General features: G+C 43.4%; 1 protein-coding gene across 2 annotated transcripts in view; it reads right to left on the bottom strand.

The window, feature by feature from the left end:
* LOC126537128 (uncharacterized) overlaps positions 1-16,683 on the bottom strand; it is a 65,528-nt gene that overhangs the window by 28,916 nt on the left and 19,929 nt on the right. For both annotated transcript variants that reach the window (XM_055073731.2, XM_050184282.3), the window contains exon 4: positions 15,072-15,248. In XM_055073731.2, the coding sequence (XP_054929706.2) occupies positions 15,072-15,248 (177 nt within the window). The remainder of the gene's footprint in view (positions 1-15,071; positions 15,249-16,683) is intronic.

The following is a 16,683-nucleotide window of genomic DNA, read 5'->3' as shown; positions in this document are numbered from 1 at the left end:
CTCTGCTGCAAGTGAGTCGAGTGGCGATTCCTCCAATGCGGACTCCTACCCAAGTGCAGAATTGGAATACTGTATTTACTCGCATAATGATCGCACTCGCGTAAGGATCGCACCCCTGAATTTTGTTGTCAAAATTTGATTTTTTTTCTTTCCCGTGTAACAATCGCACTCCGAACTTGTCGCAGCGATATCTCGTGTGCCTAGTCTACCTAATGATGATCGCGCTTACTATTTGTCGAATGCTGTCAAATGCTACGCGAATGACTCTTGAAGACATACCAAACATGCACCAAAGATTCTTAAGCAGATGCCCCATTTCATTCCTTTCATCACTTTCCGCACTTCCATGAAAAAAAAAAAAAAAATAAGCTACAACTAAGCTTGCCTTGGCATTATTACTTGTAGGCTTCATAATGGTCTTGGCCAGCAACAACGACAAAAAAGGCGCCTTTCGATTCTTCTCGTCTGCACTCGTGGGCACGCAACAAATCGCAAGCGGCAGCGATAGTGGCCATGTTTACACTGATAAGTTAGAAGTGTATCCTATTCATACACCAACGCTTGTAACGCAGCTAAGATATTCGCCCACCCTAAGCAGAAACACGCCGTATTAGGATAGCAGTGAAGACAAATGCCGCAGTTTCCGCAGCATGCCTGCCATGTGTTTCTATGTCACTGGCAGCTAAGCAAGCCCATCTCTGTTTCTGTCCCCTCAAAGTGGACATGGCTACGTTATTGTCGCAAACTTGCCGATATTAATGATATTACTCATTACTGATATGGAAGAAACTGTTTCAATGCGTGTAGAGTACTCATGAGAAGAAAAAAAATCGTTTCGGCGCGTTTGGCTTGCTCTGCCGGCAGCCATTTTTGCTTTGGTGTCCCGCACCAGACCCTCACTATTACGGGGCAATCGTACAGCGGAAGCCGCCTGCTTCTTGACCTGTTGTCATCCTACAGCAAATGCGGGATGGAAAAAATTTTTTTTTGCGGGAAATTTAACCTGCGTAACGATCGCACCCCTGAATTTATGTCAATTTTTTTGACAAGAAAGTGTGATCATTATGCAAGTAAATATGGTATACCTACTTCAGTGTATCCACTTTTAAGGCCCAACCACTGACATTTGTCGGCATGATTCAGCACGTGCCGATGCATCACATGCGTCAAAAGGGTCGGTCGCATCGCAAAGAGGGTGACGCGTGGTGACGCGCAGAGATTTTGCCGACTACTGATGCTAGAAGATCAGTGATGATGGCGACGTGTCGCCTGCATGCACCAATCAGAGGCTGCAAGACCTCCGGCTGCTATGCCTACGATGGCCACCAATGCGAAGACGCTGACATCAACAATCGTCCGAATTGTTTGGACGTACGATGTGCACGACAGTGTTCTTCAAAGACAGTGTTGTGATACTAGGACAACAACGACACAACCGTGGGTTGTGGTAGTACGACGTGGATCCTAGCCGAGTTCAAGTGACGCCGACAAATCCAACCTGCCCACTGGGTTCTGCTGATCTCAATGTGATCGTATGCTAAAACATACAACCGAATCCCGATTGCTGCATAGTCTGTGCTTGGTGTATGTGTATTTTGTTGTGCTCGAAACGAATGAAAACATGCTTCCAAACTCCGAAGTCTGGATAATCAGTACTCGCCTACTGCCGATGTTGTTTAATTTACGCATAGGCCTAGTGCGTTCATCGAGTTCATGACTGATGAGTGAATGAATCCAGCCAAGAAACTCTGTCAAAGGAAATGAATTTTCAGTTCTGTTTGGTGCTGCACCGATTTGAAATATAACACTCCTGCCTTCGTGTGGTGTGTGATGTGGTGAATGAACCAGGTGGAACTTTGGGTAGTGAACCGCGGTGTGTTTCGTGTGTGAATTATGTGGTCTCAGGTGACTAAAGTTTCACGGGTGAGCTCTGCACTGTTTCTAGCGACAAAGATAACTTTCGAAAGTGAAAGGCACTAGTAGCCAGACAATGGGAAGTACATCATCAGCCCTGCCTTCCGTTTCAGCTGACAGTGCACTCTTCTGTTCAACACACGAATCAAGCTCAGTACAAGTTCACAGTACTCCTTCACTCACTTCTTTCAAGTGTAAGCGTCTTATGAGCTAGTTGGGGATAAATCGTTTGTGCAACACTCAAGAATGCTGATGCACTGAAGGAAACATGACACAGCACTGTCATGTTTGAGTCTGTGTGTCCTCATACTTGAGCACTGCAAAAGAACATGATCTGTTTGCAATATGTACACCGCATGCAATGCATAGGAGACCTGCACCATACAAGACCTATGCATGCAGCCACATATACCAGGATTGCTTCCATGCCTGCTTGAGAAGCCGCACATACTGAGTCAATGAAAGTGTAATTGGCTTTTGATTTCTTTTTTTTTATGGAAAAAGCAGATGCTGTGAGTGCATTGTGAGGAAGGGAAAAAGGTGTTATCAGTGCTTTGTGCAGTCTATATTCTTCAACTACGCAAATATCTTCAACTTCCATTAAAATGTTTCTCACTGCAATACTATAAACTGTAATCAGGAAGAATATTAACTCAAAACCAAGTTGCTAATGCATCTTCGCAGAATGTGTTTGATTAACAAGTTAACACTTCCACTGCAACATTATGCCGATATGCAGCATATGCACTTGAAATAAATACATCCTGTAAAAGTGAACAACTGGGCCTGCAATAACAAAATGTGTAGTAACACTGAAAAAAGTGCTGCCATGCGTATCAGTCACAACAAAACTGCTGCGTGTCCAACCTACTTTCTCGGAGGCACCCCTGTGAAGACTGTTCGGGCCCTTCCCATTCTATGTGTAACATTCAGGCCTTCTCTTGACTTTTCCGCATGTGTCACCAGCACTGTATCTAAGGCTCGTTCCATTCTTGGGTTTGTGTCCCGTGTCTCCCTTCTGTGTGGACCTGAGGTTTTCAGAGCACTCTACACTTCTATCATTCTGCCACGGCTTGAGTGCTGCTCATCAGTATAGTCCCCGAACCAAACTCACCTCGCTGACAAACTTGAGCTTGTTCAGCGCCGGGCAACACACACCCTCTACTTTCGTCTTTTTTGGTTGTCACAAGCTCATGCCAGCGTACGAGGATCGCGTCAAAGCCCTTGAGTGGCACACCCTGCAATACCAGCACAACATTGCACTAGTCTGTCTATTCTGCAGGGTGCTTGGCGACTTTCTGGACAGCACTCATTTTTTTTCTTCAGTCAATCTGAACAAGCAGTCAGGACAGCCCGAGCACCATCGCGTCTGTACGGCTCGACACAGCAACTCCATGCTTATATTTGGCATACAGAGCTTTCTCTCCACCCGCTGGTCATTTGGACTCCCCTTCCTTGCAACCAGACTGAATCGGAGCTCCTGCGTGTCGTGCATGAATTGACTACCCAGTTTTTGGCCTGTGCGTATGTGTGTGTGTAGGACGGGGTCTTCTGCCCTTTGCAAATTCCTGCTCTAGATGGCTGGCTATCAGAGACTCTGGCGAACAAGCCTCAGCCTTTTCTTTTAGCCTTGCAAGCTGTCTAGAGCAGAGTGCCATGTTAGTGCTAAGATTATTATTATTATTATTATTATTATTATAATCACTGTGACCACATTGAATGTGTTGAAGCCAGCATGGCATGTAATTCAATATATTTCTGGACTTTCTTGCACTCTCACTCTTCTAAAGAGAGCACTGAAGATGTATGTCTTCTTGATGAAAATGGTGGTGTTGTCTCGAACAGCGCTGATGCCTTTGCACAACATTTCTGATCTGTACATGGTGCAAAAGACGGTTCAAATAACTTTCCTTCTCAGTCTGACACGGTGTGTACACTATCAGTCAATGAAGACCTTGTTTTCAAGTTTATGAAGCGCTTCAAACCTTCCCTTTCTTGTAGTGCTGATGGTATTCCTCTCGCAGTGCTTAACACTTTCAGATGCTGTGTAAGTTTTCACTCGGTGTCAGTATGCTGTATGTAGCGGGTTCACTTCTTTCATTGTTTTTCACAATGTCATGCACCAGGCATAATTTTCAAGTGACTGGATAAGTGCTTTTCAAGCTTTTCAAACACGAAATAGTTATGTCCTCATATTTTATGTTCCTGTAGTGAGGTTTCGCATGGAGATCACATTCTGTAAACTTGTCAAAACTCACTAAACAATTGAAAATTCTTCATCTTCTCTTCAGCTGTAGACTTTCCAAGATTCTAAAGATGCAAGAAATGTGGTGAAAGCAAGCTTTTAATCAACAGGATGAAGTGGCGTCTGAAAGGGTTAAGACGTGCGGAATCATACTTGTCCCTGTTCTCACAAGCATCAAATAGTATACTAAAGTCTAGTAAGTTTTCTAGCACTTGGAAGGTAGCATAGATCTTGCCCGTGCACAAATCGAATCGGGTGCTAAATGTGCAGTTACTATTTGCCAGCCTACATATATACTCTGTGCTGCGTCAAAAGTGTTTGAATTGGTATTGCATTCCCTGCTTTCTGTTAGTGCTAAGAACACTTTAATAAGTGAACAGCACGGCTTTGTATGCCGATGACTTAAAGCTATTTAAGACTGTCAACGGTGTGCACCACTGCATTGACCTTCAAAAAGAAATTTTTTTCACTCGCAAACTGGTGCTGAAACAACAAGGTAGTCTTAAATGCTTCCAAAACTATGGTATTAAGTTATACACAGAAAACACACCATGAGCAATTTTCATACACCCTTCAGGATGCTCACTGCCCAGGGTTGGTGAAATGGAAGATATTGTTGTGTACTTTGACAAAACGATAGGCTTCTCTTTACATGTTAAATATGCACAACGTGCCCTTCACGGTCCTGGAATTGTATGTCCTATATTTCATGATTTCCCCTCACCTGTTCTGTTTCTGAATTTGTATTCTGCTGTGTGCCTTCGACTACTAGAGTATGCCTCTGTAGATGGGGGAGCAATGTGCAAATCTACTTCTGACCTCACTGAATGCATCCAGAATAAATTGATATCCATCTTCAAGCACACTTTTGCCATTCTGGCGACCACAGTCCAGCCCTCTCAAATATACCTCAATTCACACCTCTAGACTCAAGACTTAATTAATCATGACCTTTTGTTCCTGTATAAGGTGGTCCATGGCATCATACATTCCCCAAAGCTTCTTGATCACATGCAATTTTTTGTGCCACAACAGTGTAACAGGCAGCATTATGCATTCTCTGCCTGGTCTTGTTGCATTACAGACTGTCCTATGTATGGCTTGACTAAAAAAAACATGTAATAAGAATTGTGCTCGTATTGACATATTTCAGAGTTCATTTCCTATGTTTTGTATAAATGTAGATAATCACATTGTATCATTAACTCCCTTCTATGCTTCCTTGTTTTCTTTTTCCCTATCTGTTTCTCTATTTCACATTGTTTTATCTACCACATTTGTGTTCTCTGTACATTTTGGCTCGCATACTGCTTTTTAAGTGCATCAGTACAAAGGCTCTCTAGTTGTCCCTGAGCACTATAATAATCATTTGATTGATTGATTAATATTGTAGTATAAAATCATGCTTTTTAAGTATGTACTGGTATATTATTTCAGTGTAGTAGCTTTTGTGCAATATTGTTGCAGTGTTACAATTTAAAAATAAAGCATGAGTTGAGAAAGTGCAATGAAGCGCTATGTGCCTGATCAAATGCATTGTGCTATTAATTTCTTCTGAAGTTTAATAATGGTTGACTACAGTATCTTGTGCTGTGCAATAAAATAATATGCCACAGCAATACAGGTAAACCTTGATATAAAAAACTTCAATATAAGACAATTATCGATACAACAAATTATTTAACTTTTCATAACCTCTTGTAAACAGAACACAATATATTTAGAATCTCAATATCACAAAATGTGTTTGTATCCGATTTCAATATAACGAAATTTCACTCCTGCCGCAAAGGAATGCCGAGACAATAAAGGGAAACTTTCATGGAAGCAGATGGTCAAATGATTGAATTATGGGGCTGCTTGTCAAATAATGTGCGGCGCGACAAGAGTGACCACCGAAGTGGAGCCGCATCATGTTCCGTATAAAATCCAAGTGCGATAAGATCCTATCGTGCCCCACACACTTTGTGCTTCAGGTGCGAGTGGAAATGTGCGAGGGTGAGACAAGAAAGATGGTGGCTTCATGAGTGGCGGTTTTCTGCATGAGCAAAGAGAAAGAGGGGTAGCGGAGTGAGCTTACGGTAAGGCGATCAAGCGCGAGCACGAAGCAGAAAGTGGGGGGGAGGGGGTAAGTCGGCGCGTGTCTGCGTCTCGGCCGTGGCTGCGCATGGCTGTAAGCGCGGCTGAGTGTATACGCAGCCGTACCCCCTGCTTTAGAGCTAATCTGCAGCGTGCGCAGAGAGTGGGTGTGCCTAGAGGGCGTGGCATCACAGGCTGTTTTCCCGGGCGTTTAGTATTGGAGGTTCTGTAATCTCAAGTTTCAGTGACCTGTTGGAGCGAGAGACAGACAAAGACTCCCCGCTGCCGGTGCTTTTCATGATAGCGTAGTTCCAGTGCAAGCAACGCCGCTATCAGCCACGGGGGCGGTGTGAACGCGAAATCGTGGCTGCCTTCGTTTAATTAGTACTGCCGATGTGAAGATATGATTGACGTAGCATGAAACCGTATCATTCGTCGCCGACTCCCAAATTCATCAAAATGAATTGTTTTCTCAAATTTTCATTTTTAGATTGCCCGATAATTCAGAAAATTCTGCAACCTCTTTCCGTGTAAGAAAAATCGATCTGTGACTGTACTTATTTGCATAAAAGGTCGCATTTCAATACAACAAAAATTTTATATAACGAAGCAAATCGCCTGTTTTACCTATTCGTTATATCAAGGTGTAACTGTGTTGCATGCCTCACAGAACAAATTGAACGTCTTTCTCAGTCAGAACATCACAGTAGGATGAAAACGATACACAAGCTGGTACTTTCTTTTTTTGTGCGGTGATTTGAAGTGTAGAAATTGTGAAAATAACTTGTTTATATATATATATATTTCTTGTAATATGCAAATGAGCTGCCCTTCATTTGAAAGAGTGCTTCAATAGTACAACTTGGCAAAGGGCAATGAAAGACCTGTGATTCTCAAGCTTGTGGTATCTGATGGTACGTCATTTCATTAATGTCGAGAAACTACGTTCACTACCTGAAAGCAACAGACTTGAGTGCCCGACCGTAGACACCCTGCACCTAACTTAGTGCATACGAAAGTGCGATATAAACTCCTGTTTTATCTTTCTCTCTCTTTCACTCCCCCTCCGCTTCCCCACATCTTAAATAGCAAACTGGACTCACTCTGGTTAACCTCCCTGCCATTCCTTGCTCCTCTCTCTCTCTCTATCTCTCTCTCTAGCAACACACTCATGCCACTTAAAGTGAAGGCCTTCCAATGCGTTGTTGATGCTTCAAAACAACGTAGAAAAATAAATGAGGTGCTCCATGGGCAAGATTAGACAGAGACAAGAATTGGCAGGAGAAAAGCTATGAATTGGTCATTTTAGGTGTTCTAGATGTATTTTTGCAAGCGCTACAGGTGCTTCAATTCTTTCTGCTGATTTTCTCAGAATCCACTTTTTCACGTTTCTTTCATACACCAACAAGCATAATTGTATTGACATGCATACTTCTTTACCTGTAACAGGTGGCCGTATTTCACCGGCTAATAAATGTTAAACATTATCGCTCGGCACAGGTCGCGCCTACACGTATTGGAAATTTTGCAAATGTTATCGATTGTTCTATCCATTGTCTGTTGTCGACAAACCTTGTATAATCCGATCGCATACGCAACACGAATTGTGTGAAGGCACGCGGGCACCAGCGAATACACAGGGACTCTCGACGACTGATGTACGAAAGCTGATGCGCTTGACCCTCAGATAAGATTTTATCGGCTTTGCTCGCTGCTACTGTTGCGATTAAGAGTCAATTGTTTTTCTGGGCACAAGTTCATCCAATAAAGAGTTAAATTTGTAACTCCCAGGTTTGACTCAGCATCATTCCTCACTGTCACTACTATGTGACATTATTTCTAAGACAGATTTTTCAATGATACTTTGCATGCCTAATTCTTACATAGTTGGCTGTGCAATGAGCTACCAAAAATGAAATTGTATGACAGCTTTTGATATGATATGGCATGGTCGTGCAGGTGCTTGCAAAGCGATCTTGCAGGCAGACTGCGACGTGAGTGTTGATGTCGATATTTTGTGCACTATTTTTACTCCAAAGGTAAAAACTAACTGTTGCGGCAGGCATACATAGGTTAATCAAACATGTTTTTTATATCTAAAAGAGCATACGGATCACTAACCTATTGTTTCAAGCTCAGTTTACAGCAGGCTGTTTTAGGCCTGACTTGGACGGTTGAAGATAAAATGGCCAAGCAACAGTCCGCCGCAGCCGGAGAGTGAGCATCGGCGTACACCAGAGCTTGTGTTCAGTGGTTGCATGCCCATTTCCTTCAACCGACACAAAGTAACGCATTCACTTGTCGACACGTGCAAAAGCATGCTGACGCATGCCAGTCAGTGGTTGGGCCTTTAGAGCATAGCCCTTACGCACCCGTTCCTGCGCTGAGGATCAGTGTCCCTCAGCATAACTGAGCAAATGAGCACAATGAAGGATGAAAGACAATGAGAGTGAAGAGAGCGCAAGGAGGAAAGTGGAGAAGGAGGGTGCAGTGGAAGCATGAGGAAAAGAGTATGGCAAGGGTGAGGAGGAAAGCAGAGTGCTTAGGGTGTCTACCAAGCTAACATTTCCAAATTCCCTGAGTTTTCCCAGTTTTCCCTGAATGCCTTTGCAAAATTCCCTGAGTGACGCAGAACTATGTTTTATGTCAAGACGGGCTGAAACCATGTCGCCCGATGCTGTCACTCTCTATTAAGCATGTGAAAAAAATTTAAAAGAAACGTGATCCAGTTTAACACTAAGGAGTGGTGTTTATTTTATTCAAAAAGATAATAGAAGGGAGGGGTGAGTAAAATGCACAGCAAATAAAATGTCTTAGAAAGAAATTGCAAATCAAGTCGGACATCTCAAATACAAATAAAAAGGAGATGCATAAAGAAGCAAATATTTTTGAATATGAGCTATTTCTATCGACTGATAGCAAGCTCAGTGGTTCGAGGCCCGAATTTTGTCACAATTGAGATTCTCCCTCAACAGCTTGCAAGTCAACTTCAACTGTCTTGACATACTCTCAGCCCATGCACAATGCCTCAGTGTTGTGTTTTTCTGCTTTAAAGAGTTTATTTTAGTTTGGATAAGGGACACCTGCATGTTGGCATCAGCCAACACTTTGTTTTTTGAGCTCAAGCTCCTTCAAAACAGCGGCTGCATGCTTCCTTTCCCATTCATTCCTCAATGCGTAGGTCCTTTCTGTTCTCGTCCTCCTTCCGCCGCTCGTTTGCCCCACGGGCCATTTGAAGCATCTTTTTGGTCAGTTGTACAGTCAACGTCAGATTTTTCGAACTCCCTAGGCACTGAGAAAACGTCAGAAAAATCGGTTAGTTCGAAAAGAATGCATGTCTTTACTGCCACCACAGGCACATTCGAAAAAGATCTGAAGGTCTGTCAATACACGTATTAGTCATATCGGTGCTCATACTGTGACAGGAGATATCAGGTGCACGCGTGTGTAATTAAGGAATACATACTGTGACCCGTGGCAATAGCCCCTTCACAGGCTTATTATGCTTCACTGCAATACTTTTGCATATGCTTCAGAAAGTACATTTCTGTACAAAGGCGAAGCTGACTTCCGGGAACTGGCATTATGCAATGCACCGTTTTCGCGAGCTTGGAAACCAATTGTGAGGACCACAAATGCGGAGTCGGTACCATTGCTAACAGCGGCAAATTCTTTCGATGAAAAACACTGCACCCCACAGCAAGAAGCTTAATAGCGAACGTCGAAGCAGCTAGGCCTAGCGTTGCCGCAGTGGTGGCTATGGCTGCCAGCGGATCTGCGTGCGCGAGCGCCGGTTCGATGCGGCGAGGTAATCAAAATGGCAGCGGTGGTGGCTTTGATTAATGCTGTTTTGGACCAGCGGTCTCGGCAAAAAACTTGAGGAAAATTGGACGGTGAAGGGTTCTCGCGTCGTAAATTTCAGATGTTCTGATACATTGACTCTATGGGGTACGTGGTGGTACTGCAAAGCCGTCCGAAAAGTCGGTCGTTCACTGTACACTGGCAACTCCTCCAGCCAATGACAGGGCGTCAAAGACTATTCGTTATGATTCCTGTATGTTACTCGAGCCAGCATTACCACAACTTTCGTTCACTTTCAATAAATATACGGCTAATTTTCCCTGATAGAAGCACAAGTTCCCTGAGTTTTTCCAGACTACTCAATATCCCTGAGAATTTCCAGTTTTCCCGGTTTTCCCGGTTGCTAGACACCCTGGTGCTGCACGAGACGTACTCCATGGCGGCAACCTAGCACACGGCAATGGTGTCCACCGATACCATATATATAAAAACAAAGTGTTGACGTGTGCTTCGAACCCACTGCACATGCACTACTTCTCATCTGCCACAGCCACTAGAGAATGCACTGTACACGAGCCACACATTCCTGTGTTCACGTTTTCTTTCTGAACAGTGGGTGATGCAACTGGTGGAAATGCTTCGTCTGCCACTGCTGCTAAATTAGCTGTCCGAGCAAGGTTCAGCACTGCCACCGAGAGGACCCTGTCATTCAGAATCAAATTCTTTACCACAATATATCACGCAATCAAAACACCTAAACAGCTGCGCTAAAAATTTGTATCAGGAAGTATTGTAATCATCAGTGAATTTTTTTGTCTTATTATAAGTATTTATGGAAGCTCATCTGTATTCATGAATAAACAATGCATGTTTACCAATGGAACTTTTTGTCACTTCATGGTCACTCTAAAAAATTGACAAATTTTTTCGACATAGGTCAGAATGAATTTTTTAAGTATGCAATAAAAATTTCAACTCTGGGGGCTTGCATTTGGCAAAAACAAATTACCCTCAAAGGGTAGTTCACAGTGTGTGAGTGTAGTGACATGCCCTGTAAATAATAAAATACCAGTAATTTGAAGCGATTGTTGAGGTTTTGTGTAACTTTACACCACTATGTCGCATGCTATGCTTCATTGTTCCCCGTTTGTCATTACCATTCTGTGCTACTGCCTGCTGATATTTTCCCAAATCAGCTATGTTAATGTTGATATTCAAAAAAAGTTGTCAGGACTTGCACTGGGCACCTGTTGACAAAACTCCTGCATTACTGGCCATTGTTTAAATAAATTAGACGCCTCTGAACTACTTGCCAACTGGCATTTCAATGAGGTGGGTGTGTTGAGGATATTGCTTCTGCCGCTAGACCTGTGTTTCAAAAGTATAATGGGTTCGAAATGGCTGTTTTGTGTTGCAGGCTTATCTAAGATGTAAAAGCTATTTTCTCATGAAATGTGCACTTCATAACTGCACAGTGTAATTGTCACGGTGCAGCATTATTCGATTCGGTGAAGCACCGATCAGTAAGCACCAAAAGTTCGTGGAAATAGGAACCTGCGAGCAAGATGGGTATTACCGACCACTCAGGCAAGCGGCCGAAAGAAGTCGAAGGCAGGTTTAGAGATTATTGTCTTTATGTTATCGGCGCGACCTTGATGCCCCACAGCTTTTTGTAAGAACCCCTGTGTATTCTCTGCCCTGCGCGTGCATTGAGAAGCTTACTAAAAAAGCAGGGGTGCGAATACTCCGAAAAATGTGGTGTCTCTGTGCAATCCTGTGTCCACAAACTGCTGACAGTGTATGTGTGCCGAGAGTGCCATATGGCCAGCTGCCATAGTTTCTCCTGTGTTTCTGAACAGACAATGGAGGTCCACCATGGATTCAAGGGTGTGCGTGTGTGGTGCAATACAAGTATGTGACCTCTATCAGCAGGGGGGAAACACCTGTTCCCTCCTCCATAATTAAAAGGGGCGCGGTCAAGACCTTGGGAGGAGCCGGTATACAAGTGGGTGAACTTAATTGGATCGTCACCAATATCTACTGTTCCCTAACACAGGGAACTAGGAAAAAGAGAAGTTATTTAAACGCAGGTTTTAGACTGAGCTAAGCAGTCTAGAAACTAAGCCTACAATCTGCTGAGAAGCGTCAAGGAGCTAGTGCCATCCAGTATCACCTGGGCCACCTAGCCGCGTCTGAATTGCGAGTAATTAGTTGGCGTAAGAGACGACAAACCAACGTCTGCAATGCAGCTCACGGTAGTTTCCCTCAAGTTAGCACAACCTGCTCGAGGGAAGATGTCAGACCTAGACTCCCGAGAAAACCAGCCCAGCAATCACATCCACTGCAACGAGATCGGCTTGTCAGAGTCCTTCGGGAAAGCTCTGCCGTCGACTCCACGCTTTATGGACTTGCTGCTGCCATGGGTATGCCATCATTTGTTTTCCTTTGAACTCTGTTTAGTTGACCACCATTAGGTGTGTTTTGTGTAGTGTTAATTTCTATATTTACTGTTAAATGTTCATTGTATTTTTTTTGTGTTCATCATTGATCTAGATTAAGTGCATGTGTGTTAGTGTTCTTGTGTTGTTTGTGTTTTTTTTAAACCTTTGTGACATTGTCAGTCGATAAACTTCTTTTTTTTCTGTCTTTCTCCCGACTCTGACTCCTTCACTGTGTTCGCTTGAGTACGGAACGACCAACCGGCTTGTATACCCCATAGACGGCGAATGGGTGACAAGCCGTAACAGTAATGAGAAATTACTTAAATTAATTTGCATATTTCTTGGCCCATATATTTCTATGGGTCAGGAAAAATCTGGTAACTCAAATCGGCCATCGCTACTGTCAACAGCGCCACTATATACTGCCTATGTCATCAACTGCAGTGGGTCAATAGCATGAGCTGGCAGCAGCTGCAGCAATAGCAATATTATAGCTATAATATTATTGTTTTAGTTACATGTCAGCTGGAAGGAGCCACTTCTTAAAGGGCCTCTCACCAAGTCTGGCCATTTTGAGCTGACAAGCGCAGAGCATACAATGCACACTAACGATCGTGTTTGCAAAGAATTACATCCCTACGCGCTGCGGAAAGGTATGAAATTTCAATCTGAACGCCATTTTCCCTTTCCCTCGCGGCAACTGCGCTCCAAGCCGGATGGTGGCATAGTCATGTCCCTGCGGCTATGTACTCGTGCCTGCAGTGTGACGTTGCTTGTGGTGACACGTGACTTCGCAAATTATTCAAGGCAACATCTTTTATTTGTGCAATCTGTTGCTTGAATTGACGAATTGAAGTTTCGAGAAATAATAAAACACACAAACAGAATGTATGCGTGCTCTTTGTTTTAGTACTTCGCATCAAAGCAAGAGAGGTGTACTTCCGCTTCACCTGCTCGTTCCCACGGCCATGCAGTCACATGCGCAGGTACCGAAACTGTGCCGTTTTCTACCGTGTTCCAGCGCATGATGATGCTCTGCGATCCGCCTGTGCTGCCTCAGTATTCGTCTAGCACTGAATTATACCACTAGTCGTGTTCTTGCGCACTGCGCGAAACGAGACATAGCAACACCTCGCGTGCAACGCTGTCAACAAAAGCGCACAGCGCCAAAAAAAGAAAAGAAAGAAAGAAAAAGGAAAAGAAGAATGAGGAGAAAAAGAAATGAAGGCGGCCCGGTGACGTATGCGTCACGCGAGCCTCGAGGTCCGGTATAGGAGAACGCAGGGAAGGAATTTCGCTTGCGAAGCCTAGACGGGACGAGTGGTGAGAGTGCCTTGCTATGCAGTGGAGCTCGACTTCTAAAATCATGGGTTTGCAGCAATGAAATATTTTTATCTCGGCTATTAATGAGCCGATTTGAAAAATTTGTTCGGCAGAACGCTCTCTAGAGGTCATGTAACAACTTCCAGCACATAACCAAAATTTGCTATGGGACCTGGTGAGGGGCCCTTTAAAGCCATGTTGGAATAGAGTTTGTCGACCTAAAGATACGGCAGAAAGGCGGATCCACGAGGAGAATGCCAACTTTAATCACACTAAAACACCATAGTCCAAGATCACAGCCATGATCTTTACATAGATAATACTAATTGCATAACTGCTGAAGGGCTTTCATTCTGCAGCCGCACATGAAATAAAATTTTGCAGGCGGTAGCCACAATGTGGTCTTTTTCTGCAAGCAATAAAGCATCATACATATCTGCGAGAGTTAACCGATTGTGTGCTATGTGTACATGACTACCTGGTGCATGACAAACACCATTGCAGAGAAGGCTTAGGAATAATTTTGACCATTAATATGAGCAGCAAATGCTGGCATTCTTGCAATTCTGTCACCACCAATTGTGGCCGTTGGGGCCAGAATCAAACTTCAGACTTTCACTTCTGTAGCAATATGCTACACCAACTGATGTGACACAGCAAGTATTGTTCACTTAATTGTGCAGGGTCATCAGCTTGTGGGAGAAAAACCCCATTAGTATTCAAGGAGCCATAGCAGCTTCAATTTGAAGTGAAGACATGCAAAATGATTTCTTATTATCAAAAATCTGTGCAAGACATCGCACTGACCTCTATTTGATCTGCACAGTTAAACTTAAGTTGTGCACTGATGACATGCACCTTGTATCAGTGGAGGACCCTGTACATGGCAAATGCTGCCATGGCAGCCAACATGCCCCCACAACAAACTGCTAAAATGTGCCTGGCACAGGTGAACATTGCAAGTCAAAGTCATTGCTTCTTCTGGAGTAGACATCATATAAACAATAATTTAGCAGATGTCAGTGTACAGTACACTCCATCTACTGGGTCTTGCAACGAATCTTGCAGCACATAACTTTTTGCTGTACCTTTAGGGAGCCCCGGTAATGCGCTAGACATTCTTAGACATAAAGATGTCTTTTCTAGTGGCACTCTGCAAACACCGCAGATGTCACAGGTCTGGTTTCTCATAAACTGCTGCGCATGCTTTTTGCACATTACTCCACATGACTGAACTGTCACATTCCGTGAGCTGCCACTATGCTTACCGGGCCACCGGGGTGAGATGACAGTGACACCGTGACTGTCCAGGAAAGGCACCAGTTGAGTGAAGTCACGATAACTGCCAGGTGCCCCATGCAGCAGCAGCACAGTGGGGCAGCCCTCACGCTGGGCAGCTGGTCTGTCTAAGCCTGTGTGCATGTAGCCCAGTTCCACTTCAACACCTGAAATACCAGCAATTCAGGCGAGGATGACGACCACTGCGTGAAAGCAATGCCACAAGATGTGCAGCACAGAAGTGGCTAAAAAAAAAAACACACTTGATGGGATCAGCATTGTCGGACATCGCTTGTGCCAATACACTAAATAAACTAGAAGTGTGTTGACTACTAGTCGGTACTTTTTTTATAATTTATGTAAACTTAAAAAGTACTTTGGTGCCTTCAGTGGCACTGGCAGAACTAATTGCTCAGCAAACAAAAACCAAATGCATGAAATGCACTAAAAACACTGCGACAATAAAATAACCATATTTAAAAGGCTTTTCAATGCTTTCAAAGCAGTGTGATTTGGGAAAATGTTTCTAGTTGTTGAGTAACTAGTCGGTAACAGGTCCTTTTGCTGTTTTTGTGACTGTGCCCACATGTCATAGAACGCTACTGCATTGACTTCTTATTTTTCATCTTTGTGTCATCACTGCTGCAGAATGCAGATGCTATTGTAAGTAATGGAACCTTAGTTAGCAGCTGTGAGCACTGCTTCTGTTGTCTAGTGTTTTCCTGAAGTACAAACAGACTCTTGAAATAGAAGTTCAGAAATGATTAAGAGAACTTGCACTGTTCTATAACAATCTTTCCTGCCCGTAGATGAATAGACAACAGTGCACAACCACCTAATTTTACTTCAAGATATCTATTGATCAGATTGGCATTTGCTTCCTCTCAAAGGGAGGGTGGAGGGGGGAGGTTGAGTGGATAGCGAAATAAAAAGCATAAGTAGAGCAGACTTGCATACATCTGTGTTCTGCACATCAAGTGGCGTAGAACAATGGGCACTATAAATATAAAAAAGGCCATTTTATGTACATGTGTTGCCCGGAAATCACGGAAACCTTTATGCCAAAGATATGAGGTCAAATAAAATATACAGCATTGAAGAAAAAATTTAAACAAATAAATGACCACAAGGCTCCAATATGCTTTGAACCACTGATTCAAATTTGCATATACATGATGTTAGTTGTTAATTCATACACTGAGTCACCTGAAATGTAAAAAAGTTGTATTGCTGCAGAAGGCTTCCGGTGATCTTAACCAGGATATGTCATTTTCTAGCTGATTTGAGCTTAAAGGGGCCGTGACACCAAATTTTCAAGCTTGAATTTACATTGCACATTAAACTGTGCGCATCGCACATCAAGCTGGTAAAATTTGAGCATATTCTGTATGGTAAAAAACTTGTATTTTAATTTTTTACATCACAGTTGAACTGTACAGCAGTCTGGCAACACTTACTGGTGACGAAATGAAACGTACCCCAGAAAATACTCGCTCGTAGTGACAGGAGGCAATCTCAAAGGCCATGGTTTTGTGTACTGCAAGTGCCGGAAGCGATTCCACAAGCCAGAAATATGTCATGGTTGCCATGCGTCGGCAGCAG

This window comes from Dermacentor andersoni, chromosome 4 (genome assembly GCF_023375885.2).
Source record: "Dermacentor andersoni chromosome 4, qqDerAnde1_hic_scaffold, whole genome shotgun sequence".
NCBI classification, from domain to species: Eukaryota; Metazoa; Arthropoda; class Arachnida; order Ixodida; family Ixodidae; genus Dermacentor; species Dermacentor andersoni.
The sequence above is the reverse complement of the archived record's forward strand: the minus strand, read 5'-3'. Positions and strand labels throughout refer to the sequence as shown.